The sequence below is a fragment of the Sylvia atricapilla genome, chromosome 1 (genome assembly GCF_009819655.1).
Source record: "Sylvia atricapilla isolate bSylAtr1 chromosome 1, bSylAtr1.pri, whole genome shotgun sequence".
In the NCBI taxonomy this organism is placed as follows: Eukaryota; Metazoa; Chordata; class Aves; order Passeriformes; family Sylviidae; genus Sylvia; species Sylvia atricapilla.
In genome coordinates, this window is record NC_089140.1 from 67,627,963 (window position 1) to 67,647,226 (window position 19,264).

Genomic DNA, 19,264 nt, shown 5'->3' on the forward strand with positions numbered 1-19,264 from the left:
AGCAATGAAAGCCTGTGACATAACCACAGTTGTCACCACTTCTTTAGTATCTGAGAAAATTCCCATTGACTCATGCTGTGTTAAACAGTGGCCTCTGCTCTGGTGAATCAGCACCAAGCCCATTTTAAAGTTTCAAAATTTGTACCACTTGTTTAGAATGTGGACTTTTGAAACAATAGTCATCTTCAAAAAATCTCTTGTCTTTGGGATTAGCTGTATTTCCCATTCTCTAAAACAGATACAGCCTGGTTTGTTTAGACGTGGCTGAGCACAGCATCAGGAGCTACTGAATGGGTTGAGAAAATACAACCTGGCATGATGAGAGTATGAATCCTTTTGCGTATATGCTCCAGCTCTGATTCTGTTGAAGCACTGGCTGCATGAGAAGAACCAATATTTATGAGTATGTCAAAGGACAAAACGTTTTAGTTCTTGGATAGGTTTGGAAGGAAATCAGATTCTGTGGATTGAGCTACAAGGAAATCTTTCCACAAAAAGTGTCTGTCCTTGGTCAGGCTGCTTTCTTCCTCAAGGATTCTCATGATAGCAGAGAGTAGCTGATGAACACAAAAAAATGACCAAATTGTTTTTCTCTCTGACATATAAGTGGTGTCCCCTGCAAATCACAGTTCAATGCAGGCAAGAGAGGCCTGTAACAATTTTAAGTTGAAGGTAAGTTTCCCAGAAGGCAAAACTATAGGATGACCGTATATCATCTTCTTGCTGGTTGTCTGTCTCCATCACCAGGTCCTCACAGGATACAAAACCAAACATACATCATAAATAAGATGGTGAAGGATGCTTTTCGTTGCCTGTGAGCCACCACACTCTGGAGGTCACCACACAAGGTCACACTGTATTTACTCCAAAGGTCCACTCCAGTACAATGGACTTTGTGACCCAGAGTGTGGTCAGTGGACACAGTTGGGCACTCCAAATGACTCTGCTTTAACAATAGTAGGAGCAGTAAGTCAGGTCACCTTTTTCTGCTTCTACTGTCTAATGGATTGCAGGGTGTCATGGTGCACTTCCAGTCTGTTCAGAAATGGTGTCTGCCATTGTCCTGTTTCAGCTGCTCCTGACCATGTGGATATTAGCTGGTGGAGTACTTTATCTGAGTTACCCGCCTTCCTGGTACCTGGGTATGAGGAATATACAACTTCAAAACTCCCACAGAAAAAAAAAAAAAAAAAAACATTTCTGAGGCAAATAGAAGTCAAGTGACATTTTCTTTACTCTTTTAAACATTTTACAAGCTCAAAGCAAAATGATCAACCACAAAGCTTTAGAGTTCAAAAGAAGTGCTAAGTTCTACATTTACATGGTAGAACTCCTTGCCACATGCCCCAGCATGCTGGAGAGGCCAGCAGGTGGATGAGTTCAGATGGGGATTAGACAAATTAATCACATCTGTTAAAATGGTGTTATGGTTACATGGCCATAAAGTTGCCAAAAAGTTGTTGTCACTAGAAGCAGAAGAGGCATTTTAGCAGAAGGGTGCATGTGTGTAATATTCATGCTTCCTTTCCCTGAAGAACTGCTTGTGGACTGTGTTGGGCACTAAATACTGGAAAAGGTAGCTCCTTAAATTGATCCAGTTATCAGTGCTTATGTTCCCTCCCGCTACACCATTCTATCTCTTTAAAATGCTTTTGGATTTGTGACACTTGTCATCTACCTCTAAGATGGGATCATGTTGAAAGAAGTGACGATAAGAGGAAGGAACTGTTTTCCCACTTCTCCTGAGTGCTCCAGCACAACCTGACCACCTCTATTCCAAAAAGGAGACATCCATTTTTAATACTTAAACATTCACAGAAATGATTACAACTTTATAGGGAATGAAAGAAACATTTTTCTTGTATCCTTCTGTGTTGTTAAAACCTATTTATAATTGGAAAAGGGAATTTTCACGTCTAAACCCCAGCATTGTTCAAGTGAGGTTGATGTTTTAATAGACATTAAATTTGCTAAAAGATTTGATCGGTTAATTTGTGGATGACGTTTTAGTTGCTTCTTTGTTTCTTAATCCAAGTGTTACGCTATCAGGCAGTGGAGACTTGAAGTTGGATTTTTTTTCTATCAGCAAAACTAAATTGCTTTAGTTTGCTCTAGAAGTGGCACACAAAAAAAGAAAGGACTATATACAACTGGATGCTTAGAGTATGCTATTGAATTTAATGAGAGTCCTTAACGTAATCAGATTGATTTACGCCATCCTGAAAGTTTTTCCTTGTGATAAGAAGATTTTTAGAATTTCCTGAGAAAATGAATAGCATAGTGAAACTAGATGTTTTCATGAAGACTAATGTCATGAGGGGCATTGATATATAAGCCTTACAGAACACCTGAGACTGGAAGACACCTCCAGAAATCTCTGCTCCAACCCCCTGTTCAGAGATGATCGAGGTAAAGCGGGTTTATCTATAAAGTAGCTTGCAGATACAGTACTGATAATTGCAACTCTAGCTTCAGTTTAAATAAGTTTGCCTGTGTATGGAATATAATTCTTAAACTCACAAGGTCTTTTATTTGTTGAGTTCTGCAAAATTATTTCAAATTTGTGTGGTTTGAGCAACAGAGAACTGCTGTGTTGCACAAAAAACCGGTGGGTTGCTACAGTCTTCTCATCTCTAGCTGTGAGGGTGTATCATCAGCTTAATTGAAACACAGTGGGAATATTCAGAAAATACTTAAGAAATTTACTTTTAAGGGGTATCTAATCCACAGAAGTTGCTGTATGGTGGGAAATAGTACTGTCTGCACTGATTGTAAGATCTTGTATATGATTCTGTTTTAGTAAATATTTTTCCATTAATCGCATCTGTTCTGGTATATCTATGGTGGCCACGGCTTGTGGGACATTAATCATCAAATAAGGATCATCTTTTCAAGACTGGGATTGTAAATCTAGCATATGGAGCTAATTGGATTTGGGAACCAGAGCAGACAAGATTTGTTTCAGGGCTAGTGTGACAGTGGAGTTACATCATGCTGTTTTGTTTATTCGGTTGTGCATGTGGAGCACTGAGCAGGAGTAAAATACTGCATTGGTTAAACAGTAAGTGGTTAAACACAGCACTTAGGCTTGCATGTTTTTTATGTGGAATTTTCTGGAATGTTTTTTGAAGTGCCACAATGCCATCTACTGGCTCACTTTTCTGTGGTTTTTCCCAGAGGGGGATTTCTTTTGTACACAAGCTTATATGTAAGGTTTTTTACACAGTATTTTTGAATAGCAAAATAAACAAGCTGACCTAGAATGATCAAAATAATTTTTGGATACCTATGTTTGTTAAAGGACATAATACATTATATACATTACAGAATCATTTTTAATCTCTTACCAGTTAGTCTTGCTCTCCTTTTGTTAAAACTCTGAGATGATTAATACTGAAAGATAAAGGACAGATCTCTGCTTTACATAACAGCTTGTGTGTAGTAGCTTCACTGTTTTCTGTTTGTAGTCAATCATTTTCCCTTTTTTCCAGTGTTTTTATAGAGAAAAATGGAAAGAAAATTAAGAAATACTCAAGGTGTCAAGCCACAGAAGGAGGAAAGTGCTGTATTAGAAATTATTTCAGACAGGGTTCCTCGCTGCCAAATGCCTAGATTCAGTCTATTCCCCATAACTGCCTCCTGTCTCTGCCTTCCCCCCAACATGTGTTTAAATAGCATTTTCAAGATTCATCAACAACCTTCCATTAACCAAAAATTCCATAGACTTTGTAACAACTGTTATGGAGAGGTGTGTATTAGAAAATATTATTCTCAATATCAGACTGTTCAAACTGTAATTGAGCAGCAGGCAGTTCTAAGAATTTTTATTAATTTTTTTCTTTCATCAGACTGACTAATATTACCTATAGGAGTAGCTGTCTGTCTTCCATTTGCTGCTAACAGAAACAAATGGGCAAATATAAAAATATTTTTTTAAAAAAATTACAGGAACTGTAGCTACAGGTAAAAACTGTTATTTTTTTCGTTTCATTGCTCAGTTTTTCTTTAAGCTATCTGGAGAGTTTTCTTATTAGTTGGTCATTTTGTTTATCTTCATAAAATACTCCTCACTTTTAATTAGTTTTTCCCCTTCACATTCAGTTTTTCCTAACAGACGTTTTTCATAATCCTGCCTTTATTCAGTCTAGTTAGGAGAAAAAGAAACATTGGTAATGGCTTGTAACATTCTGAATTGTATTTTTAATAGATTTGTAACTCACTCAAGCACAGCTCCATAATCATTATTCAAAACAGCAGAGCATGAAAAAAAAAAAAAATCCAGCAGTTTCCTAGATGGCCTATAATAAAGGTAAATTCAAACATCTGTGCCCTTCCTGGCCTGTTACCCTTTATCTCACTGACATTCAGAAGGTCAAGTGGATCTCGCCAAGCCCTGTTTTTATCTCTGGTAGGAGCTGTATCTTGCTGACAGCTGCAGAGCACGTCAGTGTGTGTGCTGGTGGAAGAGCCCCAGTGCCTTTGGCCAGCTCCTATGGAAGGAAGGCGTCTGTGTGCTCAAGTCAGTGCTTGTTGGCTGGGGGCAGTGGGTTATTGGCCATTGCCCTGCAGCTGGTGGGCTGTACGTCGGCAGCAGTGAGGCTGAGATGATCCTGCTTGTTGGCCGCGCTGTCTTTTGTCGCGTCAGTGATCCGTGTCAGAGAGGGTGCGCTGCGGAGTGCAGCTCGTCGGCGGCTCGGGCTTCCCAATCTGCTACGGGAGCCACCCCGGTGCCGAGTGGGAGCTCTGCCCAGGGAAAGCCCTCCGGGGGGCGTCCCTCACTCTGCTGCTCGGGCTTGGCCGGTGTTTAGGGGGAGGAATGCTCCACTCTGACATGTGCAAGGGAACAGGCGTTCCTCCCTGCCTGTGTTCCGAATAAGTGCTAACCTCCTGCTCCTAATTATTATCTGTGCTGCAAAATACTAGGGCAACCCTCTGCTTAGTGTGACACTAAATAAGGGAGGACTGGCAAAACCAGAAGAGCAAACAGGGTGATTTTATACCGCATCTTCCATTACAATCTCTCTTTTTTTTTTTTTTTTTTCTTCTTCTTTGAACTGTCCTGTGCTATTGCAAAGAAGGAAGAACTAATTAGGCCAGTTGCTGAAAGTGTTTTGCCACCCACACTACTGAAAAGAGCTCTTTGTACAGAATCAGCTCTTACCAGCTGTGCTAAATCCAGTAATTTATCTTTGCCAAAAAAAGAAAAAAATGTTGCTTTAGTTTAGTCCAATTAAACAAGTTAATGTAAGCAACACCCTATATCCAGACAAACACAGATATCTCCTGCCTAAAAGCTGCAGGGTTTGCAAATATTTTTTTCTCCATTTCTTAATTCTCCTTACTGTTTGTGAAAAGGGCTGGGCAGAGGAGCCCTGGGAAGTTAACCCATCTGTGTGTGGAACTGGCTGAGTGGGAGCTGTCCCCCTGAAGAGCAGTGTGATGGCAGAACAGCCACCTCAGCTTGGGCAGGTTGGAGCTCGAGGGTTTGGCTTCATCTTGGTGTGCTGCTGCAGGGGATGTTTGCCTTGGCACTGAGGGGCAAGGGGAGCAATTCCTGCCCCAGGGGAGAGGCTGGAGGAAGCCGGAAGCCTGCCTGCCCTCACCTGGAGTAACTTCAGGAGGAGGAACAGAGTGGTTCACTGTGTTTGGGGTTATGGCTCCGCAGAGGTTGCTTAATCGAGTAGATCAAAGTCATGTTTTTTGACTGGGGTGTTGGTTTGGAAACTGAGCTGGACCTCAGGAATGATTTCAAGGTGACCCTGGCAGAACAGATAGCAAGTGAGAACTCACAGGCCTAAACATTGACTGAAATTCAACAAGTCCATCCTTAGTCCTAAAACATTAATGTCCTTTCTTCTCATTGGCTTCCTACTCAGGTTTTTAAAGAGTGTATTCAGCCCAGGCAGTGAGGTTTTTTGTATGGCTTCCACTGGAACTCTTCCAAAAGGGGGGAGGAAAAGAAAAATGCTCTTTGAAGCTTGGAGGTTTGGAGATAGTAAACCAAGAATGATGACCGAGCAAGAAAAAATATTTAGTTAGAAATCTTTGGATATCTTCCCTCACAGAAAGTAAGATAAAGAAGGAAGTTATCTTTTTGATTTTGTCAGGAACAGATGACTGTAATTTAGTAATCTGTAAGAATTTTGCCAAAAAAGTAAGTGTTTTTAATGCAGAAAAATAAAAACTTATTCCTGTCCTGATACACTTAGAGATCTCCTAAACACTGCAATAGAGACTTGACATATAAGTGTTTGCCTCAATGAGGTGCTCCTTTCTGGGTGAAGATGCAGATTGAATCAAAAACATCCAATACAAAATTTATCTTTGTGAATACAGCTATATTTCCTAAAGATAAATTCAATTTGTTATTTCTGCCCTTCCAAATTTAATTTTGTAATTTGAATGGGCACAGAGAAAAGCCCAGCCTGTAATCACATCTGAGGTGTATGTAAGGTAACATAAGTGCAGAGAAAGAGACATATTTGAACCTTAAAGTGAATTGTTCCTCCTATAAAATTACGTTTAATCCTTGGTTATAGCCTTTTTGGAGGACAGGGGAAAATGAATTTTCTCTGTCTCTTATGTCTTGGAAAATTGTATATGTTACAGAATTGACTTTTTTTTCCCTGAACCATGAAAGGTCTTGTTATTTTAAAATACTAATAAAGCACCTGTCAGTTTTACAGAATGCAATGTACCTGCTGCCATCCTGTAACCAGCACCAGGAATTTGGTAAGGAGAGTTTGGAGTCTTGAAGAAGACACATCACCACCAAATAATTAAACTATGGCTAACATGCATTTAAATCCAAAATTCAGCAAGTCACTGTGTCTTTCACATCCCCAAACACAGCTTCAGTAGCAGATTGAAAGACTTTTTTTTAAACATTCTTCTGGCTCAAAGGACATTAACAAAACAGAAAATTTAAATTGCTAGGTTAAACAGTTTTACAGTTCTGAGTCACCTGAACTTCTCCTCTTTATGTTTGGTGTTTTGGATAAGATCAGAATAAATAAAGAAAACAAATCCAAGTTTATTTAGTTAATATGATATTCCCTTACCAAATGTACACAGTGTGTTACACTCAAAAGGAAAAATATTCAATGCATGTTTCTGTAATAGGTGATTGTGCCAGCCTGTCTTAATTGATGCAGTTTTCTTTTGTTTAAGCTAGTAATCGAAGATCTGAGCTGTGAGAGTAATTATACATCTCTGTACTTCTGCTACCTATATATACTTTCCATAAAATGTTGGGCAGGATGCTGCAGAGAGAGGTAGCTCCCACAGGAGAGTCCTCAAGCATAATACATGTTGTGTACTTGTTATCCATTTGTCTCGTGGAGTTATTACTGCAGGTGTTTTGTGCAGCCTCACGCTTTGGTGCTGCAGATACTGAGAATGCTTCTTGTTCAGAAAAATCAAGAAGTGAAAGTGTAGCAGATGTGCACGGGGGACTACTGTGCTGAGTAAGACACTACAGGGATGAACTCTGAATGGACCTGAGCGTGGGCCCAGCTGGGATCAGAACAGCTGCTGGCTTCAAAAGCAGGGTGACCAAGGTTTTCCATGCTGCCAAACCAAATGCATCTTCTGGAGCCATCAGCATTGCCACGTGCCACAGCATTTTCTACACTGAAGAATCAATCAGTGGCTTTAGTTGTTCCCACCACTCTAGGCTTGCTCACTTCTGGGCTGCTTTGGATCTGTGTGAGCTACAACATATTTTCTGGCATGTTTCATGTGTGCATCTTCCCAGAACTACATCCAGCCAGTCCTGCTTTTCAGTCCTTGGTATCTTGGTACCTGCTGTCTTAAAATGTCTTAGCTCCTGAAGTTCAGTATTTCCCAAGGAACATACTTTATGTACTTTTCCCCTTGCACTTACTTTATGCATTGTTCACTTAAAAATGTGGTGAGGACAAAGCTTTTCAAGGCTTTAAACAATTATCATTTAGACAAGCAAATCTCAGTTAAAACCAGAGAAAGTCCATGTACCATTTGCTGCTCTAGAACTTTCTTTGAGTTGGGTGGTTTGGGACAAAATCAGGTGCTTTCAGGAACTGGAAGAGAGAATAAATGTAGAAGGTCATGGGCATTATTAAAAAAGAAAAAGGCAAGGAGGTACAGGTGGATAAGTCATTTTCTGAAAACCGTTAATCTACAAATATACTGTATACATCTTTGTGTAACTGTTTAGCAGTTCTCCCCAGCAGCCAAGCTCCACCAGTTTACATGAGAAATAAGACTAAAGATGACTATTTCAGTACATTGCATTTCTGGCATCTGGTATATTTAAAGGTGGTCTTTAAATTATGATTGTTGTCATAATGTTGCTCATTTTAGTACCACAGTAGTTCACAGTATGAAAGTTTATTAGGGCTACAGAATTACTTGATCACACTACTCAGTAAACATATTTAATACTCCTTATACCTGTCTATAATGACTGCATTTTTTTCACTGTTCCATTCCAAAAGTCTTTTAGAAGAGATCCGAGAAAACACTGAAGAGTAAAATGTTTCCCTTTAATAATGACAGTTTAGTTTTTGTATGTATTGTGGAGTTAGTGTATCTGCAATACACAAACATTACAGTACTTTCGTGGACCTAGTGCAGAATGTGTGTTTTGTGACAGTGGCTGTTGTATTATACTACTGACAAAAGTAAGGCAGGCACTCACATTGGCATTGATGAATTCTGCTTATGTAGTTGCTGCGAAACATAGGGTCCTCTGTGAATGGTCTGGGTATTTACATACCAAATGTCTCAGCATTACTAGACTACCTGTTATACACACTCAGCACAATGTTATCCAGGTCTTTGTCTCTATATTTTCAAGTACTAATGTTCTATATTTCTTTCCTTGTCACACTCTCAGCATCTTAACTGAGTGACTTTTCTCTTCTTCATGCTATATTGAGAAAAGATCAGGCTATATTAAGTTTTTCCCCTTTACCCACATGGAATTGACTCTTTAGAAGACCTGCTTCTTCTGTGTTTGGCTTTTTGAAGAGTTTGAGCTGCTCTGTGAAGGTCGAGGCTTTCTATACAAATGCGAGAGTAAAAGCAAGATATTGAAAAACATTAGCAGGTAACAAATAAGGAGGGAAGCGAGGTGGGAGCCTGGAGATTGCCAGGATGCTGAAAGCATGAAAAGATCACACTCAGAGCATTACATCTGCAGACCTGCTTCTTCCTTCCATGTGTGTTGTATCAAACCTTCACCTGGCTGTTTAAGCCCCAAATCAGTCACTGCTTGCTTTCCTGTGGCCCACTCTCTGACATCTTTGTAAGGTAACCTTTGCAGTAGCAGAGGGTTGATTCTTCCCCTTTGCAGCCACCTGCTATTGTGCCCTGCATGCTTTTGAGATGGCATTTTTGTTGTCACGCTCCTTTTCATCTGCAGGCTGAGTGGCTTGCAGGAAATGAGAGAAGTGAAACTGTGACTTTACTGAAGGACCACAAAATCTGGTCCACTTGGCTTTCACAGAATCGTAGAACAACCCAGGCTGGAAGGGGCTTGAAAGATTCCCCTTTTGCTTTCTCTGACGAGGGCCCTTGTTACTTCATGCTACATCAATTGTAGCTATTTGGAGCAAAGGCCATGTCTGCCATGCTCATGTTGTCTCTAAGGACAGTAGCGTGCTTGTGTAATTTTAAGAAAAAGGGGCTCTCTTAACTAAGAAGTGTTTAAAAAGAAGAATCCCTTGCTATTTTAGATCGCCATATACAAAACACATGTGATTATATATGCTTGCTGTATTTTATGTGTAAACCATTGCTGGAGTAGATAAGATTCTCTGCTCTTTTCACTGAAGAGTATCTCTTCAGGGAGGTTCACAGAATAAATTAATGAGAATGTTAAATAAATACATCACCTGCTTCTGATAGGGCAAATGAAGGTGTTCAAGATAAAGTGCATATGGTTCTAACAAAATTACATTATTTATCATTATTAGAAGAAATAACTTTCAGATACATTCTAGCCTATTAGCTGTCTTACTTTACTTCGCATCTTTGTGAAAGCCAAACAAATGGTAGCAATAAATTAATATTTCCTGCCTTTTCAAAAGCTTCTTGTAGCAGTGGTTGTAGGATATGTTATGGCACAAAGAAACAAACAAAACAGCCTTTGCAAAGCACAGGCTTACAGAAGTAAAATACACACTAGTTCTAACTTCTCAGCTCTGTGCATTTCTTCACTTCCTTTCCCATTCTGTGCAGACAAATGGAATCAATTAAAATAAGGGAAATGTCTCCAAAACAATTGTTTTCCACATTTATTCCAGCTCTTCAGAGCTGGAATAACCTATGTGTCTAGAAGCCAAATGCAGTTTTTTCAACATTCTTTCCTGAGTAAAAATAAATAAGGCTGCTGCAGCAGCATTTAATACTAACACAAAGATTTGGCAAGGAACTAAAGTTATTGATGAGGGTTTTGGTTCCATTTGAATTGTATTAATTACTGTGTACCACACTGGTGTGTTTATTATTGCAGTAAAAGATCATTTCAAAAATGACTGTCCATATTCATTTAAAAACAAAAAACATTAAACTGGCCTTAGTAAATATGAAGAATTTATTATAAAGTGTTCTGTGTATATCATATCCAATTTTGGGCATGGAGGAGAAAAGGTAGCCCTTCTTAAGAACAATAACCACTTCACTTAAATTTGCAAAGGATTGCAACTTGGTTGGCATCATCTAATAGGAAAGACTCTAGGGAAACAACTTTTAAGACTTTTACCAGCTCTTAAAATAACCTTTATTCTTGTACATTTCTGTTCTTGTCAGCATTCACATAAGATGCATTTGATAGTCACCATGCCAGAAAACATGAATGTGGAGCTTCATATAGTGTTAGAGGCCCAGATTAGCAGCCATAAATGCAGTATGACTGTGCAAAAATCAAGGATTTTTCTTCCTAGTTAAGATTCAGAAGTGTGCCCTTGATATACACCTGTCAACTTCCTATGTGCAACAGGAAAAAAAAATGATTTTATATGTATAAATATATATGTGTGTGTGTTTGTGTATGATATAAATATATTAATACACAGGACTTTTTCCTGCTTCTCCATAATAAAGAAGCATGAATACATTCTTCTTTATTATGAAAGAATACATGAATATATGTTTATATGTGATCCCTGGCTGTAATAAGGTAACCATTTCTTGCCTGCAGATTTGTAACAAAAGAGAGAAGATGGCTATATTTATTATCTAGAGATTGGTTTTTTTCATATATTTATGCATGTGTATATAACAACTTATATATATTATATATGTAAATGTGTTTATATGTAAATCTATCTGTTGTACATCAGCTTTAGTTATGAGCAGCATTTCTTCAAGAAAAACAGGAAACCATTGTTACTTCTCCAGTGATGAGCCTCTTGGGAGATCAATTTCTTTTAAACTGACACCTAGAGAAATTGCTGTCTTGCAGGGTTTTTATATTACTGTGTTGTGGTGGCACTTTGATGTGTTTAGGCCTTGCATTGTCCAGTAAGTTGATTCTACATAAGGTGAGAGCGTGCTGCTCCTGCTTTTGACAGCTAAACTAAACAGTGGCATGGAAAAAAACACAAATGTTAGTTTGCTCTTGAGGGCAGAAAGGCTGCTGCCTAGCTACTTACCTGAGTAATTTTAGGCCTGTCACTCTGAAATTTATCAGTGACCGTACACAAGTAGGTGGCTAGTTGTTTGGAGATTGGCAAGTTTGGCAGGATGATAAGGGTAATTCAGTGACAGTGAGAAAAAGTATCTTCATCAGAGCCCAGTAGGATTTGTTAGAGCTCATGGGTTATACACCACACAACTGCAATCCTTTGAAGTACATGGGAACAGGAGATGTCTGGCCACCTTTGTGCTGCAGAGCCTAAAGAAGAAAGGAAAAATGTGGTGATTGTTGAAGTAGACAGACATTTATACAGAGCTGTTAAGGAAAGATGCCATCATACTCTTCAGAGCAGAACTATGCACTCTGAGTGAGGCAAATTAGAAAAAATATTAAAACCCAGTCACCTTATTTTCAGCCCTGCAGGAATATGAGCAGTCACTTTGACCTCAACTCTGAGCCGCGAAGTAAAAAGTTTGTGTGGATAAAATACACATCACATGGCCACAAACCTAAAGAAACTGAAGATGATGATCTAGTAGTATTTTGCAAGTAGTAGCAACAGGTCTGCGGGATCTACTCCACCAGCTGTGTGAAGATGGGAAGGCAGCCCCTAGGATGCAGGTTATCCCTTGGGATTCAGGTTAGCCCCTAGGATCCAGGCTGCCTCCCAGGCCAGCACCGTCCCACTGCAATGGCATCTGTCACATGGCTTAGCATGGAAGCCGCACATAACCTGCTCACCAGCCACAGGTCGCCCTGAGAGTCTGGCAGCCAGACACCTTTGGAGAGGACAGGGTTCAGAGTTGTCAATTTGGCTGAATTTGTTGAAATTTTACAGCAATATCATGTTCTTTCAGTGTCTGCAGGACATTCAGATTTTGTTTCTGTAATTCTTCTTAACTCTATGATTTAATTCTTACTGTACCTCCCCATTGACATCTCTGATGCTGTTATATGGGGAAAACTTTTCCTACATGTTTTTTTTTTTTTCTCAAATAGCAATGAAATATTCCATGAAGGGGCTAATTCTTGCCAGCTATTGCAAAGAAGCAAAGAACTAGTACTTGTTTCTGTATGTTTCCACAAATACCTAATAACCAGAGAATGGTTGGGTTACAAGATGGACTAGTGCTTACTCTTCAATGATTTTTTTTCCCCATTTCTTGTCTCACATCTGCTAATAAATCCCATTCTGAAGCCCTAAGCCTTCTGCTGGATTGAGACAGAAGGCAATAGTAAGGTTTTCAAGAACAAGTCTTCTTGTTCACAAGAAACAGCTGGCCATATAGACTTGTACTAAATCTTTGAACAAAGACAATTGTCAGGTTTTGAGGGCTGAACCTGTCAGAACCATAGTTTTGCATGCAGAATTTAAACATCAAATAATTCAAAAGGAGCTGAGAAGCAACTTTTATATAAATCTATTTATCGTCTTCCCCTGATGACAGTGGTTCTTTATTGCACATTCTTTCCTGGGGAATTTAATTGCAATGTGTTACCTAAAGAGGTAAATAAACTTTTGGGTAACCAAGTTGCTCAGCAAATCATAGAGCCTTTTTACCCAAAGGTTTCCTGTGGTCAGTGAAACTCCCCTGGCACTGACCTATGCACTGGCTTCCAGCCACCTACCAGAAGAGTAAATGTGGCGTACAAGCTACAAACATGAACGATGAAAAAAGAGCACAATAGGTAACCACTTAAGTCTCTATTTTGGGAGAATGATCCCCAGCGAGTGTGTGCTGCTGAAGTGCTTTCTCTAGACTCGGGGTGGTGAGGACACGGTAAGAAGGCTGTTGTGGTTCGTAGGGTTAATGAGTGTCACTGTGTAAATACTGGTGCAATCCTTCTGCTGAGGCAGGGGATGTTTATAGATGGGAATTTTTCAGCAGCTATAAATGGAAGGTCTGGTTTTTTTGTCTAAGGCATATGGGAAAGGCTTGATCATAACTTTAAAAATTCCGTGCTAATGGCTTAAAAAAATCCTTAGGTTTCAAAGTTCGGCTTACAGTGCTATGTCAGAGGTTCTGGAAGGGAGGCAGCAGGGCAGGCAAGTTGCAGCAACCCAGCAAAGGCTGAGAGCACAGCACTGGTGGCTCTGCACTTGCTGAAATGCCTGCACGCCTGTGGTTTGCTAAGGAAGCAGCTCACACATAAATCTGTGCTTTTATTGCAGTGGAGTCAAGAGGTGCAGCAGTAGATAACATCACCTGTTGGCACAGGGACAGCAAACAGCAGCTCATACCTTTCTCCTACAAAGCCATCTGCCCCAGCTGAATATGATTGACTGAGAAGTCACGTACTCAGTCTCATCTATCTCCCCAGCTGGGGGAGGAAAAAAAATGCAATTCAGGTTTCAGCATTTTTGTAATCCCTCTGAGCCTCCCATTAAATTTGCTCTACTGTGTGGGAAAGGATTAAAGATTCTTTGGGCTCCAAAACAGAGTATACAAAAATTAAGTACTTCAGCATGGTTTGTGGTAAGGCAGCAACTAAAGTGTATAGCCTGCCACACAACCCAGAGCAGCAAGTTCTCTTTGACAAGTAACACTTGTTGACAGCTTAAAATTTCTGTTGGTAACACATGCCACAGTTGTGTATGGCCTTTGTTTTAAATATTCTGTATGCAACATATTTCATAAGTAACTTCAAAAATAATCAGAGTTGTTCATATGCTGTTACTAACGTAGCTCAGAGTGCCAAAAGAAGGAAATATTTGCTGGCAAGGAAAACTTCTGTTCCTTTACAAATGCTCCCTTGTAATAAATATTTCAAGATTTAAATCAATGCGTTACAAGTTTCAGACAAGGCTGTTTATCAAGATCAAATAGTTCATTTCCTAAAAGGCAGTATTACTCACATTTTATGTGAGTGTGAGCATAGACGAGAAGTTTTTATTCAAGAGCGGACAGAATTTTTTCCCCACAAAAAATGGTAAACAGAAAATGCCAAAAACATTCTTTCCCTGATTTTTTACTACTTTGAGAGCCTGACTTGCTGTTAGTAAGTCAGAATGTAATTTGCACAGAATTAAATTCTTCTAAATATACCATGCTTAGTGTAATTCAGCATCTAGCCTTTTTTGTCTTAATTCAACACTTAAATCTATGAACTTTTTTTCTTGTGAAAAGGACACACAGATACTGTATACCCAGGCCTGAAGGAGAAAGCAGAGGCAAGAAAGGGCATATCAGATATTAAAAAGTAGACTCAAAAATCCATACTTTTAAAAACAAATGTTGTCTTCTGCTTTCATTATCCTACTTACATGAAACTTTTTCCTTCTCCATCTCAGCTGCTGAGCCAAGAGCTGTGTGTGATAACTGCTAGCTGCTCATCCAGCCACAATTTACCAGTGTTACGGGGCAGACTAGAGAGTGCTAAAGAACAAGAGGAGTCAAAGGATCAATGTTCCATTTTTGTCACATTTCATTTCCTCACTGCACTACAAAGCACAAATATAGCAGGTCTGAAAACCATCTCATCAACAAGAGGTAGCTCTTGTGTGTGTAGTAGGTAAAGTGTGTAAAATGCGACTGCTGAACTAACAGCTGTTGAACTGCCTTTGCCATTTGTAAGGCAAATTAAATTAGGATTCCAAAGGAACTGGAAAATAATGCCATGCCATACAATTTATATCTGCGGTCTCCACCCAAAAAGCATAAGAAATATCTGCTGATTATATCTATTTTTTTCATTATATTTTCTTGACATTTTTCTAAACATAGAGCCTGCTTGCTTTTTCTCTGTATTAACTTCTAATGTTATTTTTTGAGACTTTAAACGGTGTTCCTCAATGTCATTATTTCAAGATTTTATATGTGCAGGTATTTTATGTATTGGTTATTTTTCTTAAGGCCTAGATGAGTGTGTTATTTACAAAAAGAAATGTTTATGGAAAGAAAAATGTAATTATGAAAAAGTTTAATATCTGGGCTATTCAGTTCTTGGGATTTTTTACTGATATTTTGGTTTGATTTCAGGTTACCATTGACCAGCTGTACTCCACAGAAAAATTGGTCATTGAGAGTCCGGGAAACACATAGCCAAGAAAAGCCTCTGATCCTGAAGCAACACTGGACCATCTTCAGCATCCTACAGTGCCACATACAGAAACATACTTACTGGACATGTCTGAGCTTGTCTGTTCGGCAGAAGAAATACCTGAGAGACTCAGTTTTTGGCAACCAAAGTACTATTTTCTAATGGGTCACATGTTCTAAGATAAATGGCTGTGGTTTATAATAGTATTTAAGTAGTCTTGGATAGTGTTTGCTTGTATGTCCCATGTAATGGAATAGTTCCTGCCCTATTTCAACAACAAAACTTCATTAAACTACCTGTAACCAGATGCACTATTCTGCTGTTGACCTTGTCTCTCACTGACCACAAAAAACGTTAGATTTAAAACCCCTCACCCAGTTACTAAGTTTGTATTCATCCTGTTGCATTTAAAAATATCCAGCATCTGAATTAAATGAGTAAGTACATACTTTATTTGAAGCATTAAAACTAGAGATGGTCAGAATTTTCATTCCCTGGACTTTGATACTTAGAAATATCATAGGATGCATTGTGTGGTTTCCCTGAAAAGCATCCCTTGACACTTCGGGAGGTGACATAAAAATTTCACTAGTTCTTTCTTTAGTTTCCAAGAGTTTATAACCAGTCTTGTCCTACTCTTAAAAATTAACTGATCACAATAGCAGAATGTGAGACTTGAATTGCTGGGGCTTGGGAGCTTTTAAATTTTTTTTCACCACCAAGTCCTTTAATTTGTTGAGGTGCAGAAAGCTCCACAACACTTTATGAAAGATTTCCCTTTTTTACAAATATCATGAATTTTGGCAGAAGGAAAAAAAAACCTAACTGCAACAGTAACTCAAGTGCTGTAAGTTATAAAGTTGCAACAGACTTTGCCTAGAAAAAATGGAACAGTCAGCATAGCATTTTATTGGCTATTCTTAAATCCAGAGAATGCTCAACATTTTAAGACCACAGATTAACAAAAAAACAAGCAAAATTTTTGATCAGATTCTGCTCAAGTAATTGCTGTGCTTGAATTTGTTTTCTGTTAGAAATCTGCAGAAAACTTAAGCAGGCATAGCAAAGCTGGCATACAGGGAAAAAATAAAGTTTCCTTTTGTTTCAGTGAATTGTTATGGGGTTTTTTAAGTGAAGAAACAGAAGCTCAAAACCACTTCCATAGCACTGTGGCCTTTGAAATCCACCCCTTATTTTTCTTGCTTCACAAATTTCATCTTTGTTTATGTTCTTCTGTGTTGTTCATGCTCTGTGAAAATATTATTAAAGCAGAATCTCTAATTAAAGTGTCTAATTTAGAAGAAACTCTCATTCCTCGCTGCCCCTTAAAGTGTATTTTACCATTTTTATGATTAGATTGAGATGTATAGTAATGGATTTCATATGGACAGTACAATGTACAGAATAAAATAGTGTGTACCTGAGACTGCAAATGTAGCCCCTTCTCAATTTCAGATAAAAAGCAAATGCAGTAATAATTCTCCCCTTACTAGGTGTATAAGTATTGCAATGTAAATTGCTTTTAGTGAACATTTTATTAAAATGGAATTTAGTTATTCTAAGCGGTAATATACATGAGGTTCTGTATTTGAACTCTCCTCATTCACAACTGGATAATTAAGTGCACTTAAGCTAATGGTGAAAGTGCAGGGGAAGAAGGGTTTGATTGCTCTTTAAGCTTCCATTGAGCTCACAGAAATGCAGTAACATATTACACTCCTGGATGACACCGGCTTGGAAGGGCTGCCAGTTTTATACTGTAAGAAACTTGGTTGCTAAAACAATACATGTAAAATCCTTGTCTAAAACAGCTTAATTACTGGAACAAGAAAAGCACTGCATACCATTTCAAGATCTGAGAATGTATGCTAGGAAGCAAAATAAACATAAATAGCATAGCCCTGATTTATACGGAGGGACAACTCCATTGGTAACATTTTTACTATTTAAATCTATGATTTCACCATATTTACAAAAAAATGAGGGAAACTCTTTCAGTGTATAATCAGTTCTTCCAGAATACTTTTCCAGTGAAGTTCTTTAGCATTGTTTCCAACAAGAACACAGCTGGAGATGGTACATGCTGTCATACAGGCAGGCAGTCTTGGGGACATGAAGTGTCTTATTAATCCACTCCAAACTATGGAGATTATTTCTCCATTAATGCCTGAAAACTCTGTTGCTAAGCTATTGTGGTAGATAGAACACTAGTGCAGTCCCAGCTCATGCCGTCTTCTCAAACCTTCTTTCTCAAGGTTACCACTCACATTCTCTCTCCCTTACTTATTTCTACCTTCAGAGGAGCAGTAGTAACCTTCAGGTACAGTCTGCAGAGAGGATCATCAAAGCTGGGGGTGGGGGGAAAAGAATGGAGCTCTGTCATTTCCCTCTGTCCCCATACTGCAGAGGTTAAGACAACTCACCACCTCAGTGACGGACAAATTAGTTCTTACTTGAAATTACTAATCAGCTTATCATACAGTATTTATACATTACTTATTAGAAGCAAGGTAAGAACGCCCCTGCTGCTACAGTCCAAAAGTCTGCGTGACACTATCTAGCTTGTTAACAGGAGTGCAAAGCTAGCAGAAGTATTCCCATTTACTCCTCAAACTCAGCTGCATTTTAGATGTTCGCTGTTTTGGACAGGCCTGTATGTTTCCTTTGCTTGTAACATACATTTAAGCGCATGGTCAGTTACTGTTAATTGTATCAGTTGTACATGATTGAAAGATACCTACAAATATATTTTTGCCTGATGAGCATTTTAAGGTATTTTGCCAAAATATGCCCAGTTCTGAATACAAACATAGCTTGACAAATGCTTTATCACCGAAATCCTACAAGGTATGGAATGAAAACACTTGCCAACCACCTGGCTTAGGAAGTCGAGCCCAGCTGCAGGCTGGGATGACTCCAGTGTTGTGTTGGTGTCCCCTTGCCCTGTTCTTACTCTTGGGCAGGGATGTGCTCAGCGCCGCCAGTGGAGAGAGCAGCCTGGAGAGCTGGCACAGTGCTCCAGCCTCAGAGCTGCTCTGCTCTTACAGCTGCACCTTCTGTGCTCCACCAGTTCCGTTTACGTTGCAATACTCATTAAATCTCTCTTGGCACGCTGTCAGAAGCTTTGTTGGATTTTGTCAAAGCAGTGTAAACAACAGGAATAGTTAAAGCACAAAGGAATGATCCCATGACTTATGTACAATGTCCACTGTTACAAAAAGTATATATTTTTTCCTTAGAACAGAACTCAATAAATATCTTTACCAAAGCTGCAATGCCTTAGCAAAACAAGTTTGCTTTTGTATTATATTAAAAAGGTTTTCCCTTGATCTTGACATTTTAGCAAACCATTGACTTCAGCAGTATGAACCAAAATTTGAGTGTTTGCCTATACTGAAGTTTGTCCTTACTTTTACGGGATAAACTTGGAAAGAGTACTCTGAAAGGAAAAAAGGAACCATTTGATTAATATTAGTAAATGTTCCAAGGACAGGCATTTCTGCTGTGATTAACAACCTCTCAAGAAATTGTTCTGCAATTGACAGCATGGCATCAAAATGCCCAGATATATATCAGAGGTACAGATTTTCAGGAGGAGAG

General features: G+C 38.9%; 1 protein-coding gene across 2 annotated transcripts in view; it reads left to right on the plus strand.

Moving 5' to 3' along the window:
• The window catches only part of LYRM4 (LYR motif containing 4), an 86,318-nt gene extending 70,347 nt beyond the window's left edge, over nt 1-15,971 (plus strand). Inside the window, exons 3-4 of one of the 2 annotated variants that reach the window (XM_066325156.1) lie at nt 11,450-11,528; nt 15,604-15,971. In XM_066325156.1, the coding sequence (XP_066181253.1) occupies nt 11,450-11,512 (63 nt within the window). In that variant the 3' untranslated portion in view covers nt 11,513-11,528; nt 15,604-15,971. The remainder of the gene's footprint in view (nt 1-11,449; nt 11,529-15,603) is intronic. The other variant, XM_066325148.1, reaches the window with a different exon arrangement.
• Nucleotides 15,972-19,264: the final 3,293 nt, after the last annotated feature.